Raw genomic sequence first — 18178 nt, 5'->3', positions numbered from 1 at the left:
GGATCTCTTGCTTCTAGCCTGCTGGTTGGTCTTTTGTCACAACCTCTGCCCTCCAACTGGGTTGCTGGTAGTCCTTTCCCCTTTTGGGGGTTGTAAAGAGTTCAGTACCTCAGCAGGTCAGTCATGCTAAGTGAAGGTGTATAGTCCCTGGCCTCTTTGATTGTGGCCTGCTTGTTCGTGGCCTTAATAAAACCTCTTGTTGGGTTTGGTAGGGGAAACCATGCTCGCTCACTCATTCTCTTGGTTTCAGGCTAGAAACCCCGTATACGGTTGTTGGGGCCAATTTCTTCCAACCTCTTACTATTTCCTTGGCCTGCTTCCAACTGTGCTCCTCTTTTAGGCCATTTTTCAGGTTCACATCCTGTGATCCTCTCCTCCAGAGGGTCTGGTTGCCCGGGTGGCTTCTCATCACACTAGTCTGTTGCTGAAAGCTCCTGCTCTTGGTGGCTCCTGAGCCTCTCTAACTCTTACTAAGCCATATTTCAAACCACTCTTATGGTTTCCCTCCTTAAGGCCAGAGTTCCCATAGCCCTCTTCCTGGAGCTGGAGCTCTGCTCAAACCATCAGAATCTCCCTCCTTCAGGCAGGAGTCTCCCCTAGCCCTCTTTCCAGGGCTAGGGTTGTATTTTAGACAGTCCCTCTGTCTACCTCCTTCAGGGAGGAGTCACCCAAGTCTCTTTTTCGGAGCTAGACTAGTGACTTAGGCCAGTTGTAGAGCCTTGGTCTGTTTCTCCTTCAGCGCTAGCCTTTACTCCACAATTAGTTCCCAAGCCCCGAGGGTTCGGCAGTCTGGCCTTCTTCTGTTGATGCCTGCATTGCTAGGAGAGAGAGGCAGCATATGTGCTGGTCCCATTCCTAAAGCTCATCCCAAATGGCTGGAGGAGAGGGGAGCCTTGCCCTGCCAACTCTGCAAGAGTCCTGGTCCAGGCGCTTGAAGAGATAATAATGGGATTCCACCCACACACTACTTATTCCTTGGACCGTTTCCTGTCTCCCAATAGATCCTTGGCCTTTGCATATTAGACCTGACAAAATCTTAAAGGGCCACAGTACATGATGGGGTGGGCTGCCCCACCAGGCACCACTACCTTTAAGGTGGCAGATCACCCCATCACACACGTGTACAGAGGGGTGGGCATCCCACCACTTCTAGCACTAATTCCTATAGTCCTGTAGCATATGCTTCATTGGGTACTGACTCTTGTATCTTCATAAATAAAAGCTTCCCTCCCCCAGCATTTTTATGCACAAATAGTGTAACCACAATGTTTGCAGAAAAACAAATTAAAAAGGATACAAACCTGACCAAAAAAAAATCACCAGTCAGATTTTGCACAAATATTTGTGAATACATTTTCCCACTATTTCCTCAGCTGTACTCCAGATATAATTGGCTAGCTGTCAGTCTGGGTGACCAAAGAATATTTACAGGCTCCAAGTGAAACATGTCTAGCCCTGCTGGGTGAGCAGGATGGTGGGAAAGATACAGAGACATGCGGATGGGCATTAAAAACAGGATGAGGAAGAGGAGAGATGGATATGCTTCTAGTACACTTAGATAACAGAGCGGTAACACTAGTAAATGCTCACCAAAAGTATTTCAAGTTTCATTTAAAAATAAATAAGTAAAATCTGACCCAAGGCTCAAAAAGTATTAATATTAATAAGCAGCAATTTAAATTGAGCAAGTGGCAATAAAAACGATATCTTACACAGCATAGCCTGTTTTGAAACTGTCTTCTGGCCAAATATCCCAGGAGACATTAACTTAGAATTGGAGTCTGATTCTTTCAGCATCTGAGATTGGAAATGAGCATCCCAGAAGCACTGAAAGCTGCTCAGCATTCAAGGAGCAGAAGTCAAATGGAAAGTCTGCACCACCTCCTTTTGATTCAACTATGCAGCAATGCTAACAGACAAAAAAATTCAACAGCTTGCCTGCTTTTATGAATCCTTTCTTTATATGACTCTGTGTGTGCACTTCTATGTACAGATAGTTATATATGCAGACAATGATTGAGAATGAAAGAAAAAAAGTGCTCCCCACGGAAAAGTCTAGAGCATTCTGGTGCCAGTCAGGACTTCTTAAAAGAGACACAAATAAGACTCAGCTACTCAGCTGTTGACATGACTGCAAAAAAGGCAGCTAGGGCTACAACTGGTAAAAAGGAGTGTGATGGCTTTGGAGCTGCCCATAATAATTTATTAATACTGTATCTTGATTGGGCTATTGTGTTTTGCACTTCATACACATATTGTGTTAAGTCATTAGCAACATTGTCAGGAAAAGTTGCCTAGGAAAGGGAAGGGAAATCCAGATATGCCACTCTTCAAACACTTGAGGGACAATACAGAACCATTGGCCATAATGCACTGGCTAGATCGCCGATTGGGCTTGCTAAACAAGTTTCTCCAGGAATGTCTCAGCCCCTGTTGTGGGGGAAGAGATCAGAGTCTGAGAAGGGTTTAAAGACAGAGAGCTGGTCTACACTGAAAACAGACATTGGCATAGCTACGTCTCTCAGGGGTGTGAAAAATCCATACCCCTCAGAGACGTAACTATGCCGATCTAACCTCTGCTATAGACAAAGCAGCTGGGTCGATGGAAGAATTCATCTGTTGACCTAGCTACCACCTCTTGGGGAAGAGGATTAACTACAGTGATGGGAGAACCCCTTCCATTGCTGTAGTGCTTTGGTGTAGACACTCACTATAGTAGTGCAGCTGCAGCTATGACCTTGTAGCGCTGTAAGTGTAGACATAGTCTTAGACATTCTCCTGAAGATGTTAGATGATTAAAGAGGAGACTGAGCCAGAGACTTCTGGGAAATAGTCTGAGCCCTAGATTCCAGGGAGAAAGAGGTCTGGAGTTAGATATGCTACTAAATCCTTTAAGTAAGACAGAGGCATACACACTGTTTCATGATTTTTAAAATCCTTTTCTCTTGTTGTGCTGTGTTCCTACTGTTAAGATTAAACTATACTTTGTTTTAAGAAGGCTGTTTGGGGTTACCATTTCTCACAGCTCCCAAAGGGAAGAACGATAGGTACTGAGTCCAGTTGGACCTGCTGAGTAATCACAGTTAGTATTTAAGGTATGGGGTCTGGTCTGAGAGTGGGAAAATCCCATCATTCTGCCCCAGAGACTGAAGACCTGAAGGAGTACATTCAGAAGAGACCAGAAGAGGGGACAGAGGAGCAGCCAGCCCTCAGCTTTGGCAAGGAGCTTAACAAAGAATTGATAAAGCAAAGGTAAATTCTTCCAAAAGAAAAACACACCACTCTACATTAGTTTGCATTATATCAAGAGATCACTTGATCATTACCTGTTAGGTTTTACTCCCTCTGGGGCACCTGGCATTGGCCACTGTGGGCAGACAGGATACTGGGCTGGATGGACCTTTGGTCTGACCCAGTATGGCCATTCTTATGTTCTTATGTTATCTCCATTGGCTATTTCTTATGGCTTTAGTGACAGGTATGGATCATGAAGAATAATTTTTCTTATTTCAGTTTATGCCATTTCATTACCAAGCCAAACTGGAGTAATTCATACAAGAATTCACAATATATTATCTCCTCTGAGCTGTTCAGAGTTGAACTAGATTGTACAAACAAATTCCATGTATGCAGTTTTACTGTTTAGATCAACACCAATACCCTACAGAATGCTGCTAGTAGTAATTTAATGTCACTATAAAATTAGGAAGCCCAATTCTGCCCTCTGCTTTGCATGCATAGCTCCCATCTAAATTAATTGGAACCCCACCCCCTGCAAGTTCAATGTCAGAACAGAATTTGGCCAGGAAAGATGATACAGATTGTTAACACCGAAATCAAAATATCAGTATCACTTGCAGGAAATGAGCTCAGAATTACACCTTAATGCTAGGCTCGCTGCCTGTATAAACCATTTTCAATTTTAAGAAAGTGAAAGTGTAAATTTTGTCGTAGCAATAATGATAAAAATAGTTTTGAAATAGAAACATTTGGGTTGGCAGGTACCCCATGTCATCTAGATAATCTTGCAGGGTGATGGGTACATTTTATTATTTCTAAACTATCTATAGAAGATGGGAGTCTAGCTTTAGGGCTTGGACCAGCAAACACTTATTCTTGTAAGCATTCCTGTTGAACTCAATGAGACTTTAGAGGCATTATCTTGGCCCTATTGAAACCAAGGGAAGTTTTGCCACTAACTTCAATGGGGTCAGAATTTTACCCCTCATGCATAAAGTTACTCATGTGTATATTTATGGGCTCTAGGCCTTGGTAGTTTGTCCCATCATTGCTTAATAGTTCTTGTAGTTAAAGTAAATCCAAATAAAATTTAACGTAGACTTGAGCTGCAGCAGGGAAAACCTAAGTACTTCTTGTTCTGTCCTCTAGAACAGGCGATGGTAACTGATCCCTGTCCCCTTCACAGAGTGGCAGCTGTGATCCAGTAAACTGAGCTTGGGACTGGGAGACAGGGGACCCGATTTCCCATGGTCCTGCACCTCATGCAGCTATTTAAATCCGTGTGAGGTGGGTATAAAGCTCTACCATTCTGGCTTGGTAGCATTTTATACTGGTGTAAATATCTACACCTGGTGTAGGGCAAGGGGTAATTTTCTAATCCTGGTTCTGGCATTAACTTGCTGGATGCTATTGGAGAGACGAGGTAGGTGAGGTAATCTGTTTTCACTTATTCTCTTGTCCTTATTTTCCTCATCTATAAAGTGGGGATAATACTTAGTTACACACTTCACAGGGGTGTTTGAAGGACTAATTAGTTACTGTTTGCCTAATGCTTGGAAAATATAAAGTGCTGTATAAGTGCAAAGTATTTGAATCCCTGTTTGTATGTGCAGACCATGATGGCTGCTCTCAGTTTTCTTTTGTCTAGACAGAAAATACAACCAGTTCTCGTAATCCACAGAATACAGCAGTATTCAAGGAAAGAGTAGTTCTCAAAAAGTCTGGAAGGGTTCATGAGATTCTACAAAGGCCCAGAACATTCTAGGAAGTTAGTGAAAAATGAATCCACATACAGAATACCTAAGACATTTTACTTCAAACATTCTATTTTCCCTTTTGTTGCTAACAAAAATAACACCCTGAGACCAGCGCCCCCTAAGCCTGGCATCCCAGGCAGTTGTCTGGGTCGCCTGCCTCTAAATCTGACCCCGCTTCCAAGTGAAAAATGAGGCCATGCTCATGGCTTAACAGGATGAACCTTTCCTACTCTGTTTATCCAGTTATCTGTACTGGCTGGTGACAAGGAGTGATGGGGCCATGACCCTATTTTCTCCCTGCCTTTTTTGTGCTGGCTAGCACCTTCAGAACACTAAGAGGAAGCGGCCTGTACCCTGAAGGAAGCACAAAGAATGCAACTGTGCCTGACGACTGAGTGGGTTGTTCTGATCAATAAGTATGGTAAAACCCACTATGTGCAAGGTGCTTTCCGAACACTCAGAAAGAATGGCTTCTGCTCTGAAGAGCTCCCTCACTGTCTACCAGGAGGAGGGTGTGAAAGGCAGGGGGAGTCTTCTTGCAATCTCCCTCCTGCCCGTATGCACAGGAGTGAGGCACAATATAGCCTTAAAACTCCTGGGCAAGATTTTAAAAGATGGGTGCCTAATGTTAAGCTCCTAAATCCATAGTTAGGCGTCTAATGAAGAAGCTCCTGGTTTTTTTGATCAGATGTTCTGAAGGTTAAATCTAAAGAACTTATTAAATGTTTTCAGTGCCTATTCCTTTTTCTTGAGACATTTTAATTGGCTTAGTTTTGGAGAGGCTGTGGAGAAATGGGTTTCCATCTGACTGTTTGGGGGCAGTGCCCACTGATTCAGGACTTTGGGGACAAGTGGTTGCCATTTTATGTACCTCTCAGGTCCCCAGCAGACATACATTGCCAATCCCTATGCCCAAAGAGAGTGGAGTGAAACCTAGGAGTCCATTATTAATTATTGCTGTTGGAGCGCTGTGTGTGAGTGAACCTAGGAATCTCCTGTTGTGGATCAGTGTGTTTATGATGGAATAGGGAGAGGACTGCAAACTTTCTAGACTCTTTCGCAGACTGACATTCATGCTACATAAAGGAATGGAACAGAGAGATGATACTGGACCCCATAAAGTCCCTGTTGGCTCTGGCAGCATCCCTTTCTGTGGGGCTGGGGCAGGGAGAGAGGAGCGCAGAATGTTTAGCTGTCAGGTCAGTTTGTCTTGCTTAAACTGTGTGTGTGTGAGAGAGAGACCATGATCCTGCGCTGATCCATGCATGACTCCTCAAAGCCAGCTAGCCCCAAAAGTAAATGATTGGGGTTGAAAAATGTGGCAGGGGAGAAGGATTGAAATCGGGATAAGGCCAAGCTACCCTGAGACTGGATTCTCGCTCTCAACCCAAGGGAGGGGGGGGTCCCTGCAGGGCAGGCTCAAGATCCATTTTGGGGGCAGTGTCTGTGAGTGTGCTGGGGAAGGTGAAGCTTACAGCCCTCCATGGCGGAGGCAGTATCTCGCCCCTGCAGGGGAGTGCTCAGAGTGTTGCTGGGCAGCCTGGAATGCTGGGGCTGGCAGTTTAACTGACAGATGGGGCTGGCAGTTTAACTGACAGATGGGATTGCCTTGTGCACCCCATGCACAGAGAGCAGGCCGAGTGAGCGTGGCTGGAGCTGACCCCCCGTTGCTCCCCCCTCCCACAAGCTTAAGGGAGGAGGTGACTATAACAGGCTGGCAGCATTTGCCTGTAATAACCCATTAGCCAGTGTGGAGCCTTAGTGGGTTCTTGTGATTTGCTGAGGCAGGGGTCGCATTACCCAGCCTGCTGACAAGGGAGGGAGGTGGGAGTGGCTCTTTGGGGAGACAGGATCCAGGGCTGAGCAGCAGTGAGGGAAAAGCCCTTAAGGCAGCTAAGACTAAGGAGGAGCCAGCTTGCTGGATATTTCTGAGAGCAGGAGGGGTGAGCGTGACTGGAGCTGATGCATGCATCACTCCCCGACCCAGCACAACCCGGTGTTAACATCCTGACATGTTACAGAGGGGCCCGTCCTTCGTTGGCCTAAAGCAGTGCAACTCACTGGCCCACCAGAGATACCCTAAGATTAACTCCCCTTTTTGCTCCCATTGCAGAGGGGTCCCATCCTTGCAGGGCACGGCCAGGAGGGAGTGGGATGACGCTCAGGCGAGAGGCTTCCACCGAGGCCTGGTCTACTCCTAAAACATAGGATGACCTAGCTACGCTGCTTAGGGGTGTGAAAAATCCACACCCTGAGAAACATGATTAAACCAACCTATGCCCCACAGTAGTCTAGACAGATGGAAGAATTCTTCCATCAACCTAGCTACCACCTCTCGAGGGGGTGGATTTACCACAATGACGGAAAAATCCCTTCCATTGCTGTAACAAGTGTCTGCACCACTGCGCTATGGCAGCGTAGCTGCAGCACCCGAGCTGTGTTGCTGTAGCACTTGTAGTGTAGACATACCCTGAGAGACTAGTGTGTGTTTGGAACCCCAGCAAGTAACCTGTGTTTGCACCATACGGCCCCAAAGGGGTCCTGTTCCAGAAGCCATTTGGATGGGTCTGAAGGGATGATTTGTAACCTGACTCAATAAGATCCTAGCTATTGTGGGGACGGCTGCCGTATTACATACATAACATAAAGGGGCAGATTGTAGTCAAATAGATATTCACTGTGGGCGGTGTGTATGTAAGAATCCCAGGAGGAGAGGGAGGAATACTCTGGATATAGCATTATGGACCTGGAAGTGAATCCTAGGAGTGAGGTCCTGTTGAGGGAGCAGGGTGGATGTTGGAAGGATGAAACCCTGGAAAATGGGAACCTATTGGGAGATTAGTGCGAAGCCCACAGAGAATGATGGAAGCAGCATGCATGTGCGTGCGCGTGCCTGCCTGCAGGGATGAATCAGAAATGGGAGGAGGTCCTATTAGGGGAAAGCTGCACAGAGGGGGCATCATTTTGGAGGAGCAAGAAGGGTGCTGTGAGAGTAAAGTCCAGGTTTCCACTGGGAGAGAAGCTTTTTGCTCTGTGTTTGTGCAGCACCTAGCAAAATGGAGTCCTCGTCCATGTCTAAGCTCCTAGGTGTTATGGTAATACAAATAAAAATAAATCAATTTGAGGAGAGAAATGCTAGTGCTGGGGGTTGAAGGTCAGAAAATAATGATTTATCTTAGGGAAGAGTGTGTGTAAGCTGAAGGGAAAGGCAGGAAAGTGAGGTCTTACTGGGCTTTCACAGTGTATTATTGTGTGCAGGTGTGTGAATGAAGTCCAGCTGCGAGAAAGCTGGATGTGAACTGTGGTTAATCCAGGCGATGTCTGGGAAACAATTGTGTATGTTATGGGGGAGGGGGAAAGAGGATGGGGAATTTGAAGCCCAGGGCACTGCATCAGAACAGCTCACTACTTATTCAGCTTCACTTTCTTTGTTTCTCACAGGAATTGTTCTTCGAAAAGGTTCTGCTCCAATTGTTCATAGACCTCTACTGCTTCAGCCAAAGTGAAGCCAGTTCCACTGAACTCACTCCACTCCATGTCCACAATATGCAGTACGGAGATGATTCCAAAAGCCATTTGGTAGCTCCAGAGCAGCTCGAGGATGAGAATGGGATCCAGTTTCATATCCACCAGGCAAACGGCATCAGGATCTGTGACCGCTTCCTGCTTGGTCTCTGCAAAGAAGGGGAGAGATGCCAGCTTCACCACACATGCTACCCTTACCACTGGCAGGTGATGCGGAAGAAGAAAGGAGTGTGGCAGAGCGTGAATGAATCAGCTCAGCAGCACCTGGAGAAACTTTATAGTAATGTAAATGACTCACTAGTTACACTGGTGGAAAAGTAAGTGACAGGAAGACTCCAGACCCAACTTCTCCCAGAAGGCAACTCTCAGCTGATCTTGTCCCAGACAACCCCCCATTTCCCCCCCACCCCACCTCCCACCCCCAACTGGAAGTGCACAGCGGTGCTTTAGAAGTAGAAAGTTCATAACTACTCCAGTCATTCCCTCTTCCAGCAGCGGGAGCTTATGGAATAGTGCAGGAGCACTAATTCTAGGGAGATCATAGCTAAAGCTAAGATTTTGTCATGGTTATTTTTAGTAAAAGTCATGGACAGGTCATGGGCAATAAACAAAAATTTATGGAACCTGTGACCTGTCTGTGACTTTTGGCAGCTCCATGGTTCCCCCACCACTGTGGTGGGTGGGAGCTGCAGGGCTCCCCTCCCTCCTCCCGCTTGAGGCTGTTGCCAGTCGCTGGAACCCTGAGGAGGGTCCCCTGAGAAGGCTGTCACCTATCTCTGGAACCCTGCCAAGGCCCTGCTAGCTGCCAGCTCCTGTCCCCCAGCCCCAGGGGCTGAAGCAGAAAATGTCACAAAGGTCTCTGGAAGTCACAGATTCCGTGACTTCCATTACAGAAATGACATGACATTAATGATAGCTACTCCAATCTCAGCCTTTCCCAGCTACAGGTGCAATATGGTACAGGGCGACTGTCTGTAGACTCAGACCATGTCCACACAACAGCTACAACTGCAATTTTGTTAGTGGTTAGAGGCATGCTGCATTTAATCTGTTACAATGTAAACAGTTTGGGTTGTATCCATTCAACAGCTTTTCTGCCACCACATTTGTGATTTTTGCATCAATAAATAATGCTCTGCCTAGCCATGTTTTTATGAGCCTATTCTAGGAAACTACACCATAGTGCCCAAAATGTAATAGGGGCGCCAAAGCACTGGCTATTTTTTCAACCCGCACATACTTTCGGAGTAGCATTATCAGATTTCATATGCAAATCCCATAATCCTACTTCAAGGGTTGCAGTGTCCATTTTCCATCATGGAAACCAACCAGGTACTTCAGTGAGATCTATCCTCCAGCTTCTGGAGATTTCTATTCTTCCAGACTGTCAAGCAGCAATGATAACAGAATGCAAAACACTCTGAGGTGGTACCTGAGGAGGAGGCAGAGCTAAATGAACTACATACTTCGCTTGTGGTTTCGGACTAAGAACAATGAATGTCAGGAAAGTTCTCCATGATCCCAGATGAATATTTTTAAAAAGTTACATACCAAGACATCATTTGTACATTGGCCAAGTCATGAGACTCCAGTAAGAGACTCTGCAGCAGCAGCAGTTAGCAGTAGTGTTGGCACCCTGACCCCATTACCTAAATAAACTGTAAGCTAATCATCAATCGACTATATAACTTTAAGTGTGACTTGTTTGCAGTATTATGGAGAGATGGGAGCAATGGGCCAGCAGTATCAAAGGGCACATCCATCTTTAATGTGTACTTTGGGTAAATATAGGCTGCAGATATGGAGAGAAAAAGTGTTTTCTGTGCCAGGCACATGGGAGTGGGAGGGTGGAGTTTCCATGCTCACATGAGGACAGTTCTGCCAGCACAGTAACAAGACCAGTGAGGATGCACCAGGAGCCATTGATGTGTCACTGCTCCCACCCCAAGTCCATCCATACCACAATTTGCATTTACAAACATGCAATAGCAAGGGCGTAAAAATAATACCTGAATCATACACATCCTCACTCCATGTTCCCTATCCTCCAATAGTTCCTCTGCTTTGGGTTCATGGCTGTCCATAAGATTCACTAATTCTGTGTTCAGTCTGATTAGGAGCGCTCACACATAGTTGCCAGAAACTGGATTGAGCCTTCAAAGACTTTTTCCCAGCAGTGCATGGCAGTCTGTCAGATATCTACCTCTATCTGCAAGATGATCAAAGATCTATTGTTACATCTTCTGACTGAGTTTTGCTAAATTCAAAGTGGGCAAGATGCCTTCCTCTTCTTTCCAATACCTAGAAAGCCTTGGTCCAAAGTAGGGATCAAGACCTATGTCTCAACTTTTCCACAGTAGGGAAGTAGTAGATGCTCTTAGATATTAAGTGACGGGAGGCAGCGAACAACCCTAAGATAGATAGATGCAGTAGTTTCATAATTCATGAATCTGAATAGCGTGAATTCTATGTCCAGTAAAACAAATTACAAACATTTTAAAATCAGCCTGTTTCCAGCTGACATAGTCATGGAAGAGGTAATCAGGTAATTAGCAGGTTGGACCATACAGCAAAAGTAACATAAATCTAACTAGTAACAGAAACAGATCCATCTGCCAGACCAGGCAGTTAGCAAGGGTAGTACCCAGTTCAAATTAATACACTATTTACTGATTATTAACCTTATGCTGTTTGAACATGAACCCTGTTTTTAGGCAACTATACCCTCTAACTGGTTAAAAGAAGGGTAAAATTTGTTGAATGGATTAGGGTTGCCAGGCACCCCATTTTTGACTGGAATGCCCCATTGAAAAGGGACCCTGGAGGCTCTGGTCAGCACTGCTGATCGGGCCATTAGAAGTCCAGTCAATGGTAGTGCAGGGCTAAGGCACGCTAGTACCTACCTGTCCTGTCTCTGCACTGTGCTCCAGAAGCAGCCAGCAGGTCTGGCTCCTAGGCAAGGGAACCAGGGGGCTCCGCGCACTGCCCCCACCTCGAGCACTGACTCCGCACTCCCATTGGCCAGTAACCACGGTTTGGCCGGGAACCACGGCCAATGGGAGCTGTGGGTGTGGTGCCTGCAGGCAAGAGTAGCACATGATCCTCCTGCCCCCCACTCCCCCGCCTAGGAGCCGGACCTGCTGGCCGCTTCCAGAGCACAGCACGGGGCCAGGGCAGGCAGGGAGCCTGCCTTAGCCCTGCTGCGCCACTGACTGGGAGCTGACCAAAGTAAGCCCACGCCTGAACCCCGAGCCCCAACCCACAACCCCCTCCCATACTTTGAATCCCTCAGCTTGAAGCCCCCTCCTGCACCCCAAACCCCTCATCCCCAGCCCCACCCCAGCGTCCACACCCCCAGCCGGAGCACTCACCCCTTCCTGCATCCCAACCCCCTGCGTCAACCCACAGCCCCCCCCCTGAACTCCAAATCCCTTGGCCCCACCCCCCAGCCTGGAACCCCCTCCTGCACCCCAAACCCCTTATCCCCAGCCCCACCACAGAGCCTGCACCCCCCAGCCAGAGCTCTTAGCCTTTCTGAACCCCAACTGCCTGCCCTAGGCCAGAGCCCCCTCCCACACCCTGAGCCCCTCATCCACAGCCCCACCCCAGAGCCCACACCTCCAACTGGAGCCCACCCTCTCCTGTACCCCAACCCCCTGCCTCAACCTGCAGCCCCTTCTGCACTCCGAATCCCTCGGTCCCAGCCTGGAGCCCCATCCTGCACCCCAAACCCCTCATCCCTGGCCCAACCCCAGAGCCTGCACCCCCAGTTAGAGCCTGCACCCCCTCCCACACCCCAGTCCAGAAAAAGTGAGTGAGGGTGGGGAGAGCGAGCCATTGAGGGAGGGGGAATGTAGTGTGTAGGGGCGGGGCATTGGGGAAAAGGCAGGGCTGGGGTGTTCGGTTTTGTGCGATTAGAAAGTTGGCAACCCAAGTATGGATGTGGTTTCAGATAGTCCAGCTTTGGTAATATTCAACCATAAAGGCTAGAAACAATTTAAAAAAAAAGTAGTTTCTATGCTGCAGATTCTGATTGTATTGATGTGTGCGAGCAGCTTGTCGCACTACCCCAGCCTGAGATCTTTTACTGGTTGTACGTGGTCCTATGAGAGCACATTCTTTTTGGACGTGCTGTAGGAAGCAATGCAGGAGCACTGGTGTATGGGAAGCTCCAAGCTACTCTGTTCACAGCATCTCTCAGCAGGAGGTGCTGCGGGGGATGGTTCAAGAGTGATGATGTTCGCTTGTGCTTCAACACCAGCTTCTTTCAGCAGGAGAACCTCTTGCAAGTTCTGTTTCTTCCACAGGGATGGTTCAAAAGGCAAAGTCAACCTAAATGCTATGGAACTGTTCTCCTTTGGTCCTTATGGCAAAATACGGCGACTCTCCAACACCCATGATCCACAGCAGAACCCACATCTCCACACAGAGTGGCACATGTATTGGCTTGATGAAACCAATTGGAAGGAATATGAGGAGGTCAGGAGAGAAAGAGGCAAGGGTGATGCCCTCCAGGGCAAAGTTGGGAGTTGCAATGTGGGAAGTAGTGTGTATGAGAGTAGAACTGGATTATTATAGGCAAAGTGTCAGAAGGGAAAATTGGCCTTCTTCCTTATCATATTCTGATTCCATCTCTTCTCCCCCTCCCCCCAATTTCTCTCTCTGCATAGCCAATTTCCCAAGAAATCATTAATGCCTTTGAGAGCGGCTTACAGAGCTACAGCTTCAGTCATGAAGGCCAACAGTATTCTCTAGATTTGAAGAACCTTATTCAAACTAACTCAACAACAGAACAAAAGTCGTCCATTCAGCGCCGTCCTGCCTACCGCACACCTATCGACATGGTACCACATCTGCGGTAAGCAACTCCACCTGCACTACTCTCTCTAAAAAAATGTAAGTGGCATTCAGATAATTATTGTACAGGGAACTGGTGAGGGCACCTATATATTTAAATTGCTTCACACTTTCTATTGTAAAGGATTATTGTGATGTTTTGAGAGAAGGTCTCACACATCCATTGTTTTCAGCAGGCCTTTAACATAAAGCAGGGAGAAAGCCCTGGGGCTAGAGAAGTTCCTCTCTTTTCTCCCTGAAATTTTCAATTGGGTTTAGCTCATTTACAGACTGTCTGCCATTTTCTTTCTCTCACTTGCCTTCCTAAGGAAAATGTTGGCAGTATGCCAAGATAACACCACAAACATTCTAAGGACAGGCCCATGCCACTGACAAAGCAGCAGCATCACAAGCTCCTCTGGGAGCTACTGGAGTAGCAAGAGGAGGGAAGAAGGCAAGGCAAGGCTTCCTCCCACAGCCATATCTCCCCCTGGATTCAGCGTGAATGACTGTACGTGACAATGAATGGTCACTGGGTGAAGGAACAAGGGTGACAATGATTCTCCTAGCGGCTAGGGTACTCACCTTGGATATGGAAGGCCTACATTAAAGTCCCTGCTCCAACGGCTAATCAATTCCACAAAGTGGAACAGCTTCAACAGAAGAGCTTGAGAGAGACCTGTACTGGAATACCTATAGCCCAGTTGTTACGGTGCTCACCTCCAGTGGGGGAAACCCAGCTCCAAATCCCTTCCCCACATCAGGCAAACCCAGTCTCCTACATCTGAGCTAAAAGTCATTAGGTATTGTAGTGCATTCTTGTGTTGAATCTCACCCTTTAGAAATGCCCCCAAACAAAACACTTTGGGCCAAACAAGATGCTTACTTTGACCCAAAACAGATCTTTTTGATTCACCAAAATGTTTAACAATTTTAAGATTTGGTTCAACCAAACCAACTGTTTTGGGAGGTAGCAGGAGGGGGACTGCCAGCAAACTGAAAAAAATCAGTTTTTTTCCCAGCTCTAGTTGCAAAGTCAAGAATTTGAGTTATGAAAGCCTGTGCAACCTTAATTTATCCTCTTTGTGCCTATACATTATGATCGGGTTATTTATTTAACTTTTTATTAAGGCAGTTTTTACATGATCGCATACGATTTTTTCCACAGGAACCTGTGTCACTCAGTGCACAGGTTGAATGCACCGAGGGACAGAATTAGGTTGCCATAGCAACTGTAAATCTGTATTTCCTAACTTTTAAGTGCCCAATTTTGCAATTTAACTATCTTTTTGAATTAGTTTTTTTGTAAGTAATTATCATTTATAACACAGTAGTGCCCAGATCAAGATTTGAGCCCCTGTGCTAGGCACTCTACAAACACAGTAAGACACAGTCTCTGCCTCAAAGATCTTATAGTCTAAATTAAAACAAGTGGAACATATGTGTGTGGGGATAGGATGGAACGATGAAGATAACCAAAACATATTAAGACAAAACAAATATTTCTCCTATTCTCTTTTTAGGACACTCCCAAATGGTTATAGGGGACATCTCAATCCTTATGCTGCCAACATCCCTGGGGAGGATCCCACTGATGTGTACTCTGGCCCATATCCTGCATCCTGGATCTCATGCCCCTCAGAAGGACCCACTTATGTGCAATGTGAAATAGCACCATCAGAAGCAGTGTACCGCACAGTTTATACTCTCTTCCACAAATCTCTCTCAGAGGATACATTTCTGGTGTTAGGGATTTACAGGATCAGGCAGGAGTATCTTTGGCAAAAATACAGCAGGTAAAAAGAAAGAGGAATACAGAGCTTGTGTAGGCATAAGCAGACTAAGCAATTGCTTAGGGCTCTGAGCAGCTCAAGGGGCCCCCCTATTAATTATTAGTATGATTTGTGGGAGGGCAGGATTCCTGTTTAGGGCCCCTAGTGGGCTAGCCCCGGCACTGGAGGAATACATGAGGTTATAGAATGTACCATGGGATCTACGTTGGGAATAGTGTGTTGCAAATCCTGGTGTAATCAAAAATCTTGGAACCTGAATCTCAGATGCTACTACACTAGAATAAAGATCCTGCTGTGCTTTGTGGCAGACCATAGATCTTATCACTAATGAACTGAATGCAAATCCCACTGTACTAGAGTGAACATGTTTGTCAGTGGGTGAATCTTAATGCACTGGGTGAGTGTATAATGGTTTTTGATGGGTGATCTTTGAGTTTGGGTGGAGTAGAACTTTTGCACAACAGTGATCATACACAGGTGTGGGTGTGATTAGTTGTGTGGGGTATCTTGTGCTCTCTCAAATGATAGGTAACTGAACCCTTAGTGCTTAGAATTCAGGATTGGATATTTTAGATATTGAGTAAGCAGGGAGGAATGAGAACATAAAAGTAAGACGAGGTCTCCAGTTCTCTCTCAGTCCCTTAGCAAATGTTCCCGCACAGCAGTAAGCCTAACTTCCCTGTTTCTGTGTTCTTTTCTCTACTCAGTCAGAAGGAAATAATGTCCCGAGGACTCTCAACAGAAGAGAAAAAACAGCTAGAACGGCATCTCTTCCATGGCACCTCAGCAGACAGCAAGAACTCCATCTGTCAGATGGGCTTTGACCCTCGTCTCTCAGGACAGAATCTTGCTGCCTTTGGCAAAGGCAGCTATTTTGCCAAGAATGCCCAGTACTCAAATGGATTTTGTACAGCATGCAAGGCTGGGCTGCGCTATATGTTTCTGGCAAAAGTCCTGGTGGGAAAGTCTGCTGTAGGGAATGCTAATTACTGTCAACCCCCAAGAATAAGATCTAGTGGCCGACCCTTTGATTCATGTGTTGATTCTGCTTCCAGCATCTACGTGATCTTTAACAGTAGCCAGTCCTACCCATACTTCCTGATCCGCTACAAACTGCTTTCTGACCCTGTTGCACTAGATGGTTCATAATTAGAGCTGGCCAAAAAAATTTGTGCATAACTTTTTTTTCCCAACTGAAACAATTTGCAAATTCAGGTCAGTTTCAGTGAATTGTTTCAGTCAGGAAAAAGAATTTCAGAAATGTCAGAACAGTTCATTTCTGGAATGAAACATTTCAACTTTTCTTTTTTGGAAAGGTGTTTCATTTCAGGTTTTCCCTCAATGGTACTTAAAAACACTTAACACCTCTAAAAATCAAAATGAAACTTTGACATTTTGGTTCATAGAAACATTTTGTTTCTGGTTGACCCAAAGCAATTCCCCCGCCAATTTTTTAGTTTGGCAACTGAATCAAAAAATCAGTTATTTATACTGCCCTATTCATAAAGCATTTGATATAAAGAACAACCCTCATGGTCACTTTGCTGATCAGGGCACCCACCCTAGAGGTGTAGGGATCTGTTTTGCATCCTCCACACTCCTCCCATTAAAGCATACTTCTTCTAAAATGTTAAGTAAAACATCCCATGGGCATATGCAGCAAGGGTTTGCTACTGGTGCATGTGACCTTTCCAATATCCATTATCAGAGAGTCTCCCTTTGTTCCTCTTGGACTCCTGACAGTCCACTCCCCCACTTCCCACCCTGACTTCCACTTCATTGTTGGTATCTCTACACAACAGCTGTTTAAAATAACAGTTTACTTCCCAGCTCAGGTATAGATACATGAGCTAGCACACTAAAAATAGCAACATAGTCACCGTGCACAGGTGGCAGCTCGGCCTAGCGACCAGTGTACACACCCAGGAGGTCGGAAGGGATTGTATTTGGACAGCTGGCCCAAGCGGCTGCCTGTGTCACCATCCCACGCTGTTATTTTTAGGCACTAGCTCAAGCAGAGCTAGTGTGTGTATGTCTACCCGCACTGAGAATCATACCTCCCAGCTGCTGCGTAGATGCACCCTTTCTGTGTTAGCTACATTCAGATGAGAACACCTGCACAGGACCCACCACCAGAAGCCATTCAAATGCTGTTTTATTCACAGGCCAGAAAGAGCAACCCTTCCCTCCTGGATTTCTTGTAGGTTTTAACGAATATCTTTTCCCCAACAATTGCAAAATAGAAAAGTTCTGGCTTATAAAATACTATTCTCCTTCCCTCCCAAACATGCTCCAAAATATCCCCCCTGCCCTGATCTTTACTGAGTACAGTTAAATGTTGTCATATTGCTTGCTAAGTTCTCCTGTTTCAGTGGTTATTTTAAAAATACTGCTACTTCGGTATTTAGAACTGTTTGCATTTTTTTTTCTTTTAAAACAATTAAATGTTTGATATATGTTTAAGGAAGTGAGTGTGTGTGTGTGAGAAAGAGAGAGGGGGGCGGGGGGCAAATAGAGGAGATTGTGTGGGAGTGGATGTTAAGTGATTTTCTGTGTCTGGTAGATCATGTGGAGAGCACAGGCTGGATATTTGGGTTTTTCCCCAGCAGCTGTAGGAACAGGCAGGTCATGACTTCCTTTAGTCAAGTGCTCCCTCACAATTTCTGGAACTCTCCCTTGTCTTTAGTTCCCTCTACCTGAGCCACAAAACCTCTTGCAAACAGCCAATGCCAGGCTGTTAGGAACTGGCCAGTTTCCTGTGGGTTACTCTACTCATTTTTCAATACTTTCTCTAATTGCAAAGAATTGTTCATTGATACGGTGTATTGTTAGTCTAAATATTATTATGGTTTCTTGTATTTAAAAATAGCTTTCAAAATAGCAAGAGTTTGATGCTTAGAATTGTGGGTTACAATTTAAACATAAAAACATATTTTAAACAGATAAAAACAGGTTGATCTGATGAAAATAAAGCATGCCTTCCACTTCACTCAGTATCTGGTTAATTTGTGTTCCGCCACATACAAC

General features: G+C 45.8%; 1 protein-coding gene across 1 annotated transcript; it reads left to right on the top strand.

Annotated features, from left to right (window-relative positions):
* Positions 1 to 3097: 3097 nt before the first annotated feature.
* Positions 3098 to 16300, top strand: LOC140905222 (protein mono-ADP-ribosyltransferase TIPARP-like). The gene is made up of 7 exons (XM_073328153.1): positions 3098 to 3252; positions 7111 to 7162; positions 8439 to 8839; positions 12830 to 13001; positions 13193 to 13380; positions 14882 to 15154; positions 15859 to 16300. Exons 1-7 carry the CDS (start codon positions 3098 to 3100, stop codon positions 16298 to 16300), a joined length of 1683 nt encoding a protein of 560 aa, XP_073184254.1.
* Positions 16301 to 18178: the final 1878 nt, after the last annotated feature.

The sequence above is a fragment of the Lepidochelys kempii genome, chromosome 1 (assembly GCF_965140265.1).
Source record: "Lepidochelys kempii isolate rLepKem1 chromosome 1, rLepKem1.hap2, whole genome shotgun sequence".
Lineage (NCBI taxonomy): Eukaryota > Metazoa > Chordata > Testudines > Cheloniidae > Lepidochelys > Lepidochelys kempii.
The sequence above is the reverse complement of the archived record's forward strand: the minus strand, read 5'-3'. Positions and strand labels throughout refer to the sequence as shown.